Source organism: Mustela nivalis (genome assembly GCF_964662115.1).
Source record: "Mustela nivalis genome assembly, chromosome: 13".
Classification (NCBI taxonomy): Eukaryota; Metazoa; Chordata; class Mammalia; order Carnivora; family Mustelidae; genus Mustela; species Mustela nivalis.
Genome location: NC_139032.1, coordinates 82,036,620 through 82,053,343, shown reverse-complemented (window position 1 = coordinate 82,053,343; position 16,724 = coordinate 82,036,620). Strand labels below are relative to the sequence as shown.

General features: G+C 36.8%; 1 protein-coding gene across 5 annotated transcripts in view; it reads left to right on the top strand.

Annotated features, from left to right (window-relative positions):
- The window catches only part of STRBP (spermatid perinuclear RNA binding protein), a 138,001-nt gene that overhangs the window by 85,707 nt on the left and 35,570 nt on the right, over positions 1 to 16,724 (top strand). For all 5 annotated transcript variants that reach the window (XR_014301973.1, XR_014301974.1, XM_082695500.1 and 2 more), the window contains 6 exons: positions 1,781 to 1,872; positions 2,411 to 2,506; positions 3,581 to 3,692; positions 4,356 to 4,453; positions 4,661 to 4,772; positions 16,297 to 16,389. Coding sequence is in view for 3 of the 5 variants with exons in the window: in XM_082695500.1 (XP_082551626.1) it covers positions 1,781 to 1,872; positions 2,411 to 2,506; positions 3,581 to 3,692; positions 4,356 to 4,453; positions 4,661 to 4,772; positions 16,297 to 16,389 (603 nt within the window). In the remaining 2 variants the exon portion in view is untranslated. The remainder of the gene's footprint in view (positions 1 to 1,780; positions 1,873 to 2,410; positions 2,507 to 3,580; positions 3,693 to 4,355; positions 4,454 to 4,660; positions 4,773 to 16,296; positions 16,390 to 16,724) is intronic.

The window sequence follows — 16,724 nt, the reverse complement described above, 5'->3', positions numbered from 1 at the left end:
TTTTCTAACACTCCTGCTAAGATGACTGAATAAAACTTATCTTGCCTTACTTTTAACTTGAAGTTTAAAGTCTCAAAAAATAAGTACATTCCATGTTTTTTCTTGAGATTACATTACTTAGCAGTCAGTCAACCTTTGTCATATCTAACTTTTAGGAGATTCTAATCATTTATAGGAGTTTGTTTTATCTGGTACATGAGCTTTACACAGATGCTTGTATTGACCATAGTTCTATTAAAATGAGTTAATTGTATGTTTTACGTTATTAGAAACAGAGTTAAGCAAATCCGGGAACTAGATCCTCTGTGAAGTAAATACCCATAGGATATGGCTACATGTTCATAATATATCTATGTTTATAAATTACATTAATAGGTTTTTTGTTTGTTTGTTTGTTTGTTTTGAGGGTTCACGTTTTATGAGTAAAATGGGGCAGTGAAATGAGATCCTGTGTCATGAACTTGTGGGCAGAGGTTAGAATGTGAAGCAATGCAAGTATCTGCTGTAGAGCTCACCTGGTCAGAAAATAAGTGTGTAGCACTTCAGCCTTTAGAACATTGCAGCCAGGGGAGAGAGCCACGGTTTGTTCTTTCATTGATCTGTTTTCTGTTGGGCATTATGCCTTTGGTTTCAGTTAATAGAATTCTGTCAATTAGAATATGAGGAATCCAAAAAGTGTCAGTGGTCTTGTATCCCATTTAAAAATATTTGCAGTGTATCACTTGGCCCACACAAACATACTCCCTTCCTTCTGTGACTGTTAGGATTATACTAGGAAGAAGTGTTGGATGGGCTCTCCTGCATCTAAGAGTTCTTACAAGGAAATGGCGAATCTGACTTAAATGGATTAGACAAAGAATTATCCCTTAGGAAATATTTGTATGTTATACATTATAAATAATTGTACCAATTTTGCTTAAAAGCCTAGGAGTTTAGAGGAGATATAAATTTGATGATCCATACTTGGATTTAGTTTCCTGTGACATCTTCTCAGATGGGGATATTTATCATTAATCACATGTTTGAATTCTTTTACTGCTCTGGGCCATCTAATCCAACTTTAAAATGTTAAGGCAAGTCAGATAACTGTAATTAGATAGTATTCTTTGTTGCCTTTTCTTTTTTTTTTTTTTTTAAAGGTAGATAAAACTTGAAATATTCCAATGTACTTCATTTTTGTAGTTGTAACAATTTTGTTTTAGGAAAGAAATAATGAGAGAATTTAAGGTGACATTTGAAGAGTTCTCATCAGTGGAGCAAAGTATGAGTTTATTTAGTTGTAAAAAAATTATATTCAGTATATTCTTAGTAAGTCTCAAGTTATTTACATGAAAGTGCCCAGTTTCTCTGAAGAACCTGACCAGCAATTCCTCTGTAAAGGAAAGTCGTTATTGCTCCTGGTCCCAGATTTGTGCTCTTTGTGCCCCGCCAAAGGCAAAAGTGCTATGTACCTATTTTGTGCCTCTGTAATGTTATACACATGCTTAATAAGATCCCAGATTCTATGTAGCAGTGGTTATGTATTTGTTTACTGAATGAATGCTTTCGTGCTCCTGCCCTACTTGTGCACAGAACGGCTCTGATGACTGTTTACTTAAGGAATCATTGTGCACGTAATTTAAGAAGAAAGCAACAAAACAAAGTTAAATCATGAAATCTTCTGGGAGTCTTATTAGTTCACTCAGATGCTGCTCTTCTTTTTATTTTTACTGTTTGGTAATTTGACAGGAACCCCTTGGTCAAATTGTATCTGTCTTTCTTTATTCCATTTTCCTATTAGAAAAGGTTGCGATGAAAGATCCTCCGGACTTATTGGACAGGCAGAAATGCCTGAACGCCTTGGCGTCTCTTCGACATGCCAAATGGTTTCAGGTTGGCTTTTTGTTATTATTTTATTGTTATTGTAGCCTTGTGCAGGTTTCATTTAGAACACCTGCCGCTTAATAATGGTTTCTGTGCACGTAATGTATAAAATGGGGTGCTTTCTACCTGGTAGCTTTATTGTAGGAGTAAATGAGTTAATTTAGGTAAGGTGCAGAGTATAGCTTCTACTACAGTTAATGATGTTTAATTATCATATAATCTTTTTTGGCTTAGTACTCTGAATTTCAAATGATGACTTATAAAATACAAATAGGGATAAGAAAAGATAAGATAGATGGTTGCCCAGAATGGGATTGCCATGAGGCTAGAAAAGCTCTTTCGTAATATGCTTCCTTTACTTTAAAATCTGCCTTTCTAGACTACAGTTCTTCTGCTTTTAATAACTTAATTTTTTGGTTTGCTTGACAACTGATGACTGAGTGGCTGATTAGTATTCACTTTAAAGAACGTATCCATGATCCGTGTACTTAAAAACCAGAAGATTGGTTTTTCAACAGGGATATTGGAATCATTTTGTTTGTTTTAGGCAAGGGCAAACGGATTAAAATCATGTGTAATTGTCCTCCGCATTCTGCGTGATTTGTGCAACAGAGTTCCCACATGGGCACCATTAAAAGGATGGGTAAGTACTTATGGTTAAAAGCAAATTCTGTAGCCGTAGTTAGAGGAAATTACATGTAGAAATTACATGTTACTGTAGAACGGCTGCATTCTGAGTTAGGTGTGCATTATCTTTTCTCTAGAAAAATAAGTACATCTTTTTAATATACTTTTTTTACACTTATAACCTGTCTCTTCTACCTCATTATATTCATATTGACCAAAAGGTTCTATACCTGTTAGAAGTGACTCTGTACTGATGGCTGATTACTATTCACCTACTGCCCGTGAAAGCCTCCTTGACTGGCACATTTCTCTTTCAGGGCTACTTCCATTTAAAATAAAAATTACCTGATATGCCAGGATATGGCTCCCATATCTCTTTTTCTTTCTCTTTGAGTATAGACCCTTAAATATAAGTTTGTTTTAGTAAGTAGAGTTGGGCAAATAGTACACTTAATACAATTGTGGATGTAGTTTATATATTGCAAAACTTATTTCATTTGGAAATTATTATGCTTGGCCCAGTCAAGACCACAGTGAAGAATGTTATAAAACAAAGCTATAAAGGGTCATTTTAGATTAATCTAGCCATTATTTGGTATAGAACATGAGTTTTTAGTTTATTAGCTATAGACATTTGGTCTTTTGTTTATTCTAATAGTACTTGGGGCAGGCTGTCTGAAGTGAAGTTGTAGGTGGTTTGAGTGCTTCCTAGGTTAAGTAGGAGATAGGTGGGTTGGGTTTGAACATTGATTAGTTATTAGCTATTACTAACTTAGATGAAAGCTTGTTAAATATTTGTTAAATTAACTAAGTGATCACAGTTTCTTAATTGATCCTTTTAGGTTAACCAGAAACAAAGTTTTGGTAACAAAATGTCCTCTGAATATGTTATCTCAAAAATGATTGATTTAAAAACTGTGGCTGGAATGAAAGTTGATAATCAAGCAGGAGAAGTTTAACTGGGCCTTAGATATTAAATTGACTTTCACCTTTGTTGGCCTCCATTGTAGATAGAAATGTCAGCTCACATTTAACTGGAATCCTTTTAACACTTGGTGCATGTACTAATTTGTAATTTAATATCTTCTAGCCACTAGAGCTTATATGTGAAAAGTCTATAGGTACTTGTAATAGACCTTTGGGCGCTGGGGAGGCCTTGAGACGAGTAATGGAGTGTTTGGCATCTGGAATACTACTTCCTGGTAAGGGTTTCAAACTCTGGAGGCAGAAGAATCAGAAACATTTCATTTTAGTTTATTTTTTTTAAATATGTGCTAAATTTGTCCTCTGCACAGGAAAATGATGTGTAGGTGGTGTTTTGCTTGGAATGTTAGTAACTAGAGTGTTTGAATGTAAGAAAAGTGCTATAAAACTCCTTCAATAACTGTAATTTATGTTTTATATGTACTAACATAAAAGGTACTAATAAGATATTGTGTCTGCTATGAATTTGCTTTACCTAGAGCTCTGAATTTGACAATATAGATGTTTGGTTAAAGTGTTTGAAGTTCATTCTGTTTGCGGTCTGGTGTTTAATTTTGAAAAATTAAATTTGGTCTTATTTTACATACATAATCCCTTTAAAGATCTGGGATGGTTCATCATGCTGTTTCTAAATTCTCAGAGTAAGACCCAATTTTGTCCTTAGATATGCAAGTGATTTCCAGTAAAATAAGGACATTTAAGTGTTAACATATTGAAAATGAGTGTCCTTTTTATTCCATTTAATTGAGCAGACTTTTAACCTAGTTCCTCAGTTTTTTTTTTTCTTTTTCTCACCATTCTTTTTTCTCTTTTGTGTTAGTTATGGAATTCTAAACTCAGTTCTAAGTGGTGCTTGTGTCTTTCTTTTGCCTTTGCCAAAGGGGGTCCTGGTCTACATGATCCTTGTGAGCGAGACCCAACAGATGCTCTCAGCTATATGACCGTCCAGCAAAAGGAAGATATTACCCACAGTGCACAGGTAGAAGATGGGGCATGTCACAGTGATCTGTTAGAGTGAGAGATCATAATTTTATTTTCTGAATCATTTAAACACTTTTTTCTTGGCTGTTATTAGGGCTTTTGTCATCATAAGGATAACATTTAATGAGTGTCTTTTTAGTTATGTGTACTAAAGACTTTATGAATGGCCACTGAAATTTGAATAAATATAATCTTTTGTCTTTAGCATGCACTCAGACTATCAGCCTTTGGCCAGATTTATAAAGTGCTGGAGATGGACCCCCTTCCATCTAGTAAGCCTTTTCAGAAATATTCCTGGTCAGTTACTGATAAAGAAGGTGAGTGTTTTATTGGGAGTGGGTGTGGGCAGTGGTGGAAATGGTCATGGACTGCATCTGTTGTTAGAGTGGAGGGAACTTTATTGTTAATCCAAGTCGTGTATTGCTTTTCTTGCGGACTTTCTTTGCTTTTCTCCCATCTAACATCTAAGAGCTTTTCTCCCATCTAACAGCTTAATACAATTTATTCTTAGTAGTGACAAACTCACTTAGCTATGTTGCCCAGATTCAGGTCTCTCCAGTTTATGTTGGTTGAAGGGGAAAAGATGAGCCATAAGCCGAGAGAAGATGTTATCATGGTCCCTGACCAGTTAGATCTTTGTCATGCTTGAAAGTGTTATGTAACTAAGAAAGAGAAAGATCTAGAAGAGGAGAAAATTATACTGGAAAATTCAGGACTATTCCATTTGACCTAGTCTGTCTGAACTCGCAGTTTCAACAGAGTATCATAGGCCTTGGGGTCTGTATGACCTTGGTTGGTTCCAATCAAAGCTCTACTACTTACTAGGTTTAGGCCTTGAGCAATGGGTTCATCTCTCTCTGGGGATATTACCCCCACTTCATTGGCTGATGTCACATTAAAATGCCCAACTCAGTGCCTGGACTACAGTAGATACTGAGACGTGAATCACTTACTCACCTCATTGTGCACAATACACGTCCCCTTACCCTTCCCTTATTCTTGTTAGAAAGTGGGATGTTTAACACAAGTTACTCTTTACCTGGGACTCAGCCCATCTCCCATAGTAGATATTATTCTAATAATTTTTATATGACAAAAGTAGTGCAGTGGCTTACTCTATCTATTTAGGCAACAGAATTCTGGTGGGTTGTAAGTTAAAATACTTTCCAGGGAGTCCACAAAACCAAAACTGTTTCTTGATAATACTAAGTCTTCTTCCTCTTTTTTTTTTGTCTTTTCCATTCTTTGTCTCATGAGTGTGCACAAGTTTCTAGAGGCTGCATGTGACGTGTGATAGCATCATCACTCTGGCGAATGGAATGCTTTTTTGTGTAATCCTATGTTGAAATTGTTTTAATTTTGAATGTGCTAAATATTGATAGATATTACCCAAAAAACAAAACTCTTCGAGTGTTCAGTAATTTTTTAAGAGGATAAAATGATCCTGAGATTAAGAATTTGAGAATCACTGTCTAATGCTGTAAACTTCTCAGGGGTAATGAATTCTCCAGATGCTACTATGTAGCTTAAAAACCTATGCTCAGTAAGTATTTGTGGAATAAAAGCTACTTTCTTCCAGAGGGTGCTCACACAGCAGCAAAGATTTTTTTTTTTTTGGCGTGGTGGGGGGCGGGGATGGAGGGGGCAAAGATTTTTTTGAAAATGATACACATAGCCATGTGACATTAAGCACTGTCTGTGATTGAGTAAAATTTTCAAATATTTTTAGAGATTCTTGTGATTGGTGTAGAAAATTTTGTTTGAATCATTGAGTTCATAATAGCTCTTTTGGTTTTGTGTTTTTTCATTCATTAGATAGTAAAAATATATCTACTGTTGCGTGGCTTAGGTTTTTTTTTTGTTGTTGTTTTGTTTTAACTTTAAAGGTCTTTTTCAAAAGTTAGGAAACTGCTGATCTGTCAGTTTATAGCTTAAAATAGAACCAGACTGTCAGTGTTTGTATTCAAGCAGTATCAACTACTGAAAGCCATGAGCTGGGCAAGTCACTGACCACTCTTGCCTTAGCTATAGGAGGAGGGGACCATGTCCATTGCCTCCAAACTTTATGGCATTGTTCCTTATATCTTCATGTTTTTAGTATCTCGCTTCCTAACATTGGCATTTAAACTTTATTCTTGTAATTCTTGGTGATTTCACTATGCACTCAAATGATTTTTTTTCCTAAAATTTTGACTTCTTAGTTCCCTGATTTCCTCTTCGACAAATATGTTGTCTTCTATCCTACCTCAGTTACTCATACTGTGGACATACCCTAGACCTGTCCTCAGTAACTCTACCCTCTCCATAATCTTATTTTTAAAAATACCACTTCTAACTGCCTCTTGTCATCATCATTCTCTCTAGAACCCTTACTCCAGTTCTCGAGCCTTCCTGCTGATTCTGTTACCTTTTCATAGTTTCTCAACTTCCTTGTGTTCCCTCTTCTGTCCCTTCTCTGCTTATATTCCATGGTCCATCATTAAGATGACTTCCTAGCACATGCGTTCACTTTCTCGATCTTCTCTTCCTGGCACAGTTCTGACTCTGGGGAAATCTAACTCTTTGCCTGGACCAGGATGTTGAACATTGTTGGAGGAAAAATACAGTCCTGAAAATCAGGAAGATGGGGGAAAGCCAACAAAGCTGAGGAAATGGCATCCACCTGCAATATTGCTTTGAGCTTTTTTATATGTGCCTCTTGGGGTGTATATCCAGGATTTACTATAGGCTAGCATATGGTTTAATAAATAGTATATATATATATATATATATATATATATATATATATATATATATATATATTTATTTATTTTATCCCTTGACCAGCAGTGTGTGAAAATTCCTGGTGCCCTATATCCTCAGCAGCATTTAACATTGTCATACCCTTTTTCTGACATGAAATACTACTACTCATTTGACTTCTAGGTCATTATTTTCTCTTGGTTTTGTTTGTTTGTTTGTTTGTTTTTAGCCACAGAACCATTTCCTCAGCTTTGTTGGCTTTCCCCCATCTTCCTGATTTCTGAATATTTGAGTGTCGCAGAGTGCAGTCCTCAGAGTATTTATCTTTATTTACACCTGATTTTCAGGTGACCTCATCTAGTCCCTTGTCATGAAATATATATGTATCTCTACTACCAGCCGTAGCCACCAGCCTCTGACTGTAGACCCAGATATCCAGAGGCCTCTGCAGTATCTCCACATGGATGTCCAAGAGATATCTCATAGGTGTCTAAAATCAAAATTCCTGTCCTTAACCCTGCCTCTGATCTGCTCTTTCCATAATTATCCCTGTCCCATTCATTAGAAACTGTGTGCTTAGGTCAGACACCTTCCCCCTTGAATCCTCTTTTTCACTCTGTCCAGATCAGTGGCAAATCCTTTCTATTTTCCTATTTTCAAAATATGTCCAGAATTCAGCTGTTTCTTTAGCTCCTTCACTGCTCGTCATCATCTCTTTCCGAATTATTGCAATTATCTTTCCTATCTGGTCTTCCATCTTCTGCCCTTGCCCTTGTTGTCTGTTCTCAGCAAAGCTGTAGGTCTTTTTTTTTTTTTCCCCCTTCTTAACATTTTATCTGGAAATAATTACAGATTCACAGGAGTTTGCAGACGGTACAGAGAGGTCACCATGTTCCCGTCACCCAGTTTTTCCCAGGTTATATCTTATGTGACTAGAGTACACTATCAAAACCAAGAAATTGATACTGATATATTTTATGCATTTTTATCACATGTGTAGATTTGTGTAATAAGCGTCACAGTCAAGATGCAGAACTATTTCACTACCACCCTGATCTTTCTCATTTTGCTTCCTTGTAGCCACACTCAACTCCTCTCCTTCACCTGTCCCCAAGCCCTGGAGACCATGCATTTTTCTCAATCTCTATGATTTTGTTATTTCAAAGATTTTATATAAATGAAGTTATACCACATGTGATCTTTTGAGAGTGCTGCATGCCCACCCCCACCCCAGCCCCAGCCTAATTTCCTTGTAGTCCATCCAGGTTATTGTGTGTATTAGTTAATTCCTTTTTATTCTTCAGTAGTATTCTATGACATGGATGAGCCAGAGTTCGTTTAACCACACACCTGTTTTGGACATCTTGTTTGCATCCAGTTTTGGGCTGTTACAAATAAAGCTGCTACAAACGATCTCTTGTAGATTTTTGTGAACAGTTCACAAAAACATAATTTTTGTTTCTTAGATTGGCCAGCAGTTTTCCTTTGTTGTAATGTTTTGTCAAGTTTTGGCTCTAAGATTATGCTGGCCTATAAAGTGAACTGGAAAGTGTCCATTCTTTTTCTATTCCTTGGAGGAATTTGTTGAAAATCTATGTTATTTATTCCTTAAATGTTTAGAATTTATCATTTGTGAGAAGGTTTTATTTTTATTTTTTTAAAAGATTGTATTTATTTGACAGACAGAGATCACAAATAGGCAGAGAGGCAGGCAGAGAGAGAGAGAGGGAAGCAGGCTCCCCACTGAGCAGAGAGCCCGATGATGGGTTTGATCCCAGGACCCTGGGATCATGACCTGAGCCAAAGGCAGAGGCTTTAACCCACTGAGCCACCCATGCACCCCTGTGGGTAGGTTTTAAATTATGCATCTAGTTTCCTTAATAAGGAAAGGGCTGTTACCTTCTTCACAGAATTTTGGTAAATTTTGTTTTTCTAGGAATTTGTCCATTCTACCCAAATTTAAAGTTTATAATATAGTTTATATGATTTTATTTTTTTTTATTGTCTGCAGTATCTTTAGTGATGTGCTCTTGTGTACATTTTATACCTCCTCTCTTTCCTGATCACACTCACTAGAGGTTTATCAGTTTTATCTTAAAAAAAAAAAAAATCAACTTTGGGGATGCCTGGGTAGCTCATTTGGTTGAGCATCTGACTCCTGGTTTGGGCTCAGGTCGTGATCTCGAGGTTGTGAGATCAAGCCCCAGTCAGTCTCTGTGCTCAGCAGGGTTTCTGCTTGAGATTCTCTCCCTCTCCCTCTGTCCACCCCTCCTTCCGCCCCTCCCTCTGCTTGCACTCGTATACTCTCTCTAAAATAGATAAATAAATCTTTTTAAAAAATCAGCTTTGGCTTTGTTGGTTATCTTCTGGTATATGCTTAAATTCTATTTCATTCATCTGTGCTCTTATCCTTTGATTTTCCTCACTACCTTCTTTGTTTTTTGTTTGTTTGTTTGTTTTGTTTTGTTTTCTCTAGCTTTTTGAGATAGCTGAATACATTATTAATCTCTTGGTCTTTCATTATATGTACTACTAAGGCCATAAATTTTCCATTATAAGTCCAGATTTATGTGCATTACACTCTTTTTTTTTTTTTTTAAGATTTATTTTAGAATGTAGGGGGAGGGGCAAAGGAAGAGGGGGAGAGAATCTGAAGCAGACTGAGCGCAGAGCAGATGGAGGGCTTGATCTCAAGAATGAGATGTTGACCTGAGCTGAAACCAAAAGTTGGATGCTTAACTGATGGAGCCACCCAGGCACCCCGTGTTACACTCATTTAAAAAAAAGATTATTTATTTATTATAATATTATTAAAATAAATTATATTTATAATTCATTATAATTATTATATAATACGATATAATAATTATTATGTTTATTATAATATATAATTTATTATATATTTATAATTTATTATAATATTATTTATTATTTAAAGAGAGTGAGGGCAAGAGGGAGCACAGAGGGAGAAGGAGAAGCGGACTCCCTACTGAGCATGGATCCTGATGTGGGGCTCCATCCCAGGACCCCAAGATTATGACCTGAGCCAAGGGCAGATGCCCCACTGACTGAGCCATCCACATGCCCCTACACTCCTTTGACATGAGTATTTTCTTTTTTCTTTTTTTTTTTTTTTTAAGATTTTATTTATTTATCAGAGAGAGATGGGGGGTAGAGAGCAAGCACAGGCAGACAGAATGGCAGGCAGATTCAGAGGGAGAAGCAGGCTTCCTGCTGAGCAAGGAGCCCGATGTGGGACTCGATCCCAGGACGCTGGGATCATGACCTGAGCTGAAGGCAGCTGCTTAACCAACTGAGCCACTCAAGCGTCCCAACATGAGTATTTTCATTCTTAGTTAAAACTATTTTTTGTTTTCCCTTGTTATCAGCTCTTTGACACATGAGCCATTTAGATGCCATCGTTTCATTTCCAGACAAATGAGGATTTTCAAGTTATCTCTTTTTGTGTACTTGCTTATTCTGCCACCTGAGAACATACTTTTTATGATTTCTGTCCTTTGATATTTCTCTCTCTCTCTTTTTTTTAAAAGATTTTACTTATTTATTAGAGCGTGCAGCAGAGGGAGAGGGAGAAGCAGGCTTCATGCCGAGCAGGGAGCCCAATGAGGGGCTTGATCTCAGGACCCTGGGATCATTTACCTAAGCCAAAGACAGATGCTTAATGACTGAGCCACCCAGGTGCCCCTAATCATTCTTCTTCATAAAGTGCGTTTTTGAGAACTCAATCATTTCGGTCCCTTTTGGGTCTGTTTCTGTTGTCTGCTCTGTCCCTTGATTTTTGATCACATTATCTTGTCTTCTCATTTACTTAGTTATTGTGAGTGCTGAAGACTTTAAATGAGCAGTTGTAGAGAATTTAAAAGCTAGAATAACGATATTTTGGAGGATTTACATTTGTTTCTGGGTGATGGCTAGTGGAATTGGTGATCCTGGATCATTTGAATGAAATTAGGGATTAAGATGGGCTTGAGTCCATGTGTGATGCAGACTATTTTCTATTTTATTTACTTCTAGTGTATGATATTGCAGAGGCCCAGTCCCCAGTGTGGGGGATTCAGCGGGCCTTCTTTGCTTGGTGAACTTCAGTTTTTGACCCCTGTGTCCTGAGTGCCTGCTGAAAGTTACTTGGTCCAGTTCCTATTAGTGGCTTCTTCTGGATTTGGAGAATGCACCTAGGGGAAATACGGCCTCTAGAGCCCAGTTTCCTTTATCTTGCAGATCTTGACTGCACAGTTCTTTAGTGTCCAGGAGTAGAGCTTTTTTTTCTTCTACATTTTGTAGGAATTTCTTTTTTGTTTTTCCCAGGAAGGCTTTTTTTTTTTTTTTTTTAAAGATTTATTCATTTGAAAGATCACAAGTAGGCAGAGAGGCAGGCAGAGAGAGAGGAGGAAGCAGGCTCCCCCCTGTGCAGAGAGCCCTATGTGGGGCTCGATCCCAGGACCCTGAGATCATGACCTGAGCTGAAGGCAGAGGCTTTAACCCACTGAGCCACCCAGGCGCCTCCCAGGAAGGCTTTTTGAATTTACTTACTTCTCATACTGGTAAGTGGAACTTAAGTATTTTGTAAAAGTTCCTTTAGTGAATTGGTGGTAGCTAGGTTGATCGTTACTGCCCCTCCTTGTCTTCTGTAATCGTCCCCTTCTTTTTTAGGCTACTCCAACCACTCAGTCCTTTATGGTATTTTTCAGTATGTTCCTATCTTAACACCTTTGTATTTGCTGTTTTCTTTGCCTGGGGTTCTTCCCCAAATTGCTGAATGGCTTACTGTTATTTTCAATAGGTCTTCATCAGAGGGTCACCGTATCAGTGATGAGCACCACGTACAAAATAGCAACACCTCCACCCCATCAAGTCTCATATTTTTCTCCCATTTGCTGTCCATCGTATGACATGGAGTTAGTTTCCACCTCTGTGCCTAAACTCCAGGAGACATTGTTTTGTTCTGTTACATGTCCAGCACCTAAAATTGTCCTCAGTTAGGGGCATCTAAGTGGCTTAGTCAGTTCAGTATCTGACTCTCAATTTCGACTCAGGTCATGAGGTCCGGGTCATGAGATCAAGCCCCCTTGTCAGGCTCTGCGCTGGGAGTGGAACTTGCTTAAGATTCTCTCTGCGCCCCCCCCCCTTCTTTAAAAAGGAAAAAAGAAAGGAAATGCTCAATTAATATTTATTGTTGAATGAATATAAGAATGAAATTATGATTAAAGCATGGGCTTCATAGGTCCTTGTGAGGATTAAATAAGTTAATCCATTTAAGTGACGACATTTACAGTTAAGGTATTAAGCACAGTGCCAGGCATATGGTAAGTTCATATATTATTTTTCTTTCTTTTTTTTTTTTTTTAATTTACTTTAATTTTTTTTTCCAGTGTTCCAAAATGCATTGTTTATGCACCATATCCAATGCTCCATGCAATATATGCCCTCCTTAATATCCACCACCGGGCTTACCCGTACATACTATTTTTCTAAACTGTTGCCTCTCAAATGATCACTTCTCATTTCTAGACATTATAGAGACTGAACACTTCTTGGCTTTTTGTAAAGCAAGCCTATTTTTTTGCTCACATTACTATTATGATTAACACCAGGTTTTACAACCCTGGGGCTGGGATGGTAGAATGAAGCTTATTAATCTGTGGAACTCTCTTTATGTAGCTGCAGGATTTAGAGAATAGATCTGTGTGTTTAAGCCAGTTTGTGATTTCCAGGCAATCAGGAAGCCGCTTTTAATGTAGCTTAATGAGTAAGAGTGATCGAATAGACATCATTCCTTTTTTAACTTTTATCTCATAAGAACTCCATTCTGGGAGACTGGCATGCTCACAGTTTTATGTAACACAAGTGAAATATGATACTAAGCAGTTACAAGCAAATATTGTTCTTATTGAGGAGAACATCAAGATTGATTGACCCTGAGTGATAAGTATTGACTCAAGCAAATGCTGGGTCAGTGTTTACCACAAGGGACAGTAAATCTTGATGATCAGAGAATATATAGTTAATCTCAGTATAATTACAGAGTTTCACTAGAAGTATCTGGAAATCTTGTGGAATGAATCTCTTGAGTATAACTTACCTTTTGGAAAAATCCAGCAACGACCTTTTAAGTTGAAGACACAGAGTTCTTTAAAGTCCTTACACATACTGATGAGCTTTTCCTTGATTGTTTTGAACTTCGGCAGCCAGTTTCCTCCCTTATGCCTGACAGTGTGATCAGCTAGCTGCTTTGTTCAAGAAATTGGTAATGAGTTCAGTTAGTTTTCTTTTCCACACCCATTATATCATTTATAAGTCCTCATGTTAGTTTATAAAATAAAAGAGAAGGAGCAAGTATCTTTGATGTTCACCAAGTGTAGTGGAAATACAATCTCTGTATTTGACGTAGGCAATGGCACAAGACTGCATGTCACACTGTTCTATACTTTCTTTCTTTTTTTTTTGACACTTTCTGATAACTTAGAAATTGTTTTAAAAGGTTGAGATGAGAGGAAAGTTGAAGATGGACTGTAAATAAAATCTTTTTTTTTGAAGTTTTTATTTTAATTCTAGTTAGTTAATTTACAGTGTTATATTTTAGGTATAAAATATAATGATTCAGCAGTTCTATACATTACCTGGTACTTGTCATGGCAAGTGCACTCCTTAGTCCCCTTCATCCGTTTACTCAACCCTCACCCCACCTCCCTCTGTTAACCATCACTTTGTTCTCTATAATTAATAGTCTGTTTCTTAATCTCTCTCTCTCTCTCTCTCCTTTTCCCCCTTTGCTCATTTGTTTTGTTTCTTAAATTCCATGTGTGAATGAAATCACATGGTGTTTGCTTTTTCTGACTGACTTATCGCGCTTAGCATTATACTTTCTAGCTCTACCCGTGTCATTGCAAATGACAAGATTTCATTCTTTTTTTTAATGACTGAATAATATTCCAGGGTGTGTGTGTATATAAAATAAAGAATGAGATATATACTGTATGTTTATCTTCACACACACACACACACACACACCACATCTTTACCCATTTATCTGTTGGTGGACACTTGGGTTGCTTCCATGTCTTTTAGCTGTTGTGAATCAGGCTGCTGTAAACATCAGGGTGCTTCTATCCCTTTGAATTAGTGTTTTTGTATTCTTTGGGTAACCTGGTAGCATGATTGCTGGATCAGAGAGTAGTTTTATATTTATAACTTTTTGAAGAACCTCCATACTGTTTTCCGTGGTGGCTGCATGAGTTTGCATTCCCACCAGTGGTGCAGAGGGTTCCTTTTTCTCCACATCCTCACCAACACTTGTTGTTTCTTGTGTTTTTTTATTTTAGCCATACTGTATGGTGGTAGCTCATCGTAGCTTTGATTTGCATTTCCCCAGTGACTGGTGCTATTGAGCATCTTTTCATGTGTTTGTTAGCCATCTGTATGTGTTCTTTGGAGAAATGTCTTCTGTCCACTGTTGGTTTTTGTTTTTTTGTTTTTTTAATTTTTATTTATTTATTTATTTATTTTTAAAGATTTTATTTATTTATTTGACAGAGATCACAAGTAGGCAGATAGGCAGGCAGAGAGAGAAGGGAAGAAGCAGGCTCTCTGCGAGAGCCCTATGTAGGGCTCGATCCCAGAACCCTCAGATCATGACCTGAGCCGAAGGCAGAGGCTTTAACCCACCGAGCCACCCAGGTGCCCCTGTTTTTTTATTTTTTAAGAGTAATCTCTACACCCACTGTGGCGCTTGAACTCACAGCTCTGAGATTGAGTCACATTCTCCACGGACTGAACCAATCAGGCAGCCCTGTCCATTTTTAAATTGGATTGTTTGGTTTTGGAGTGTTGAATTGTGTTAATTCTTTATATATTTTCAATACTAACCCTTTATTGGATAGGTCATTTGCAAATATCTTCTCCCATTCCATAGGTTGCCTTTTAGTTTTGTTGTTTCTTTTGCTGTGCAGAAGCTTTTTATTTTAATGTAATCCCAATAGTTCATTTTTGTTTTTGTTTCCCTTGTCTCAGAAGACATATCTAGGAGAAAGTTGCTGTGGCCAGTGTCAAAGAGGTTATTGTCTGTGTTCTCTTCTAGGGTTTTATGGTTTAAGGTCTCACATTTATGTCTTTAATCCATTTTGAATTTTGTTTTTATGTATCGTGTAAAAAAGTGGTCCAGTTTCTTTTTTCTGGTGTCGGTTTTCCCAACACGATTTGTTGAAGAAACTGTCCTTTTCCCATTCTGTATTCTTTCCTGCTTTGTTGAAGATTAATTGAGCATATAGGTGTAGGTTTATTTCTGGGTTTTCTTTCAATTTTGTTCCATTGATCTGTGTGTTTATTTTTGTGCCAGTACCACATTACTTTGATTATGTAAATAAAATCTTGAGTAGGATTTGAGTAGGCAGACAAAAGGATGGTTTGTAGTATGAGAATTAGAGTCCCCAAAGAATAAGATGTTAATATGTGGACTTAAAAATTTATACAAATAATAAATTACAGACATATCTGAAAAGACATAAATAAAAATAAGTCCTTTCCCCGAGATAACTGCCTTTAACATTTTGATATATATCTTTCTAGATTTTTTCCTGTTCATGCATATACAGGTGTAAAAAATCCAAAGATATTTGTGCAAATGTTTATCAGTACATGTGAATAAATAGGAAAATAAATACTGATATAAAGGGATAGTATTAAATTATTTCATAGAGATTTCATTTAAGAATTTTTGCTATTATCTGGGCAGCTCAGTGGGTTAAGCCGCTGCCTTCGGCTCAGGTCATGAACTCCGAGTCCTGGGATCGAGCCCTGCATCAGGCTCTCTGCTCAGCAGGGAGCCTGCTTCCTCCTCTCTCTCTGCCTGCCTCTCTGCCTGCTTGTGATCTCTCTCAATAAATCTCTCTCAAATAAATAAATAAAATCTTTTTAAAAAAAAAGAATTTTTGCTATTATAAAATTATATATGTGGTAATTTATCAGTGAAAATACTGTGGTGTTTGTTTATTCCTAAGATTTTCCTTCCTGAACATATTAGCTACATTTGGCAGAGTAAGTACACACATTGTTTTGACTGATAATCTCTCATAATTTTTTTAGGTGCTGGGTCTTCAGCTCTGAAGAGGCCATTTGAAGATGGATTAGGGGATGATAAAGATCCCAATAAGAAGATGAAACGAAACTTACGGAAAAGTACATAAAACCTTTCTTCTTAGAGAAGTGAAAAGATCTGTAGTCTCAGATAGAAAGATAAAAATTACAAAGTGACAAATTTGATTTGAATTGGAGTTTTAAGAGTATATCTTACCTGAGAGATTGATGATTAGATAACTTTATTTTCTTTTCAGGCTTCATTGCTTCAGATATATTAGTATTGACAAACGAAAATTGATGCTATAGTAGTTCATATCACCTTGTACAATGAAATGTTAGTATAATTAACGTGATTTTACAATTACTTATGAAGTGAAAATAATTTATGTATGTGTTTTCAAATTCTTGTTTTTTAAAGCCTGGTGAATTTGTAG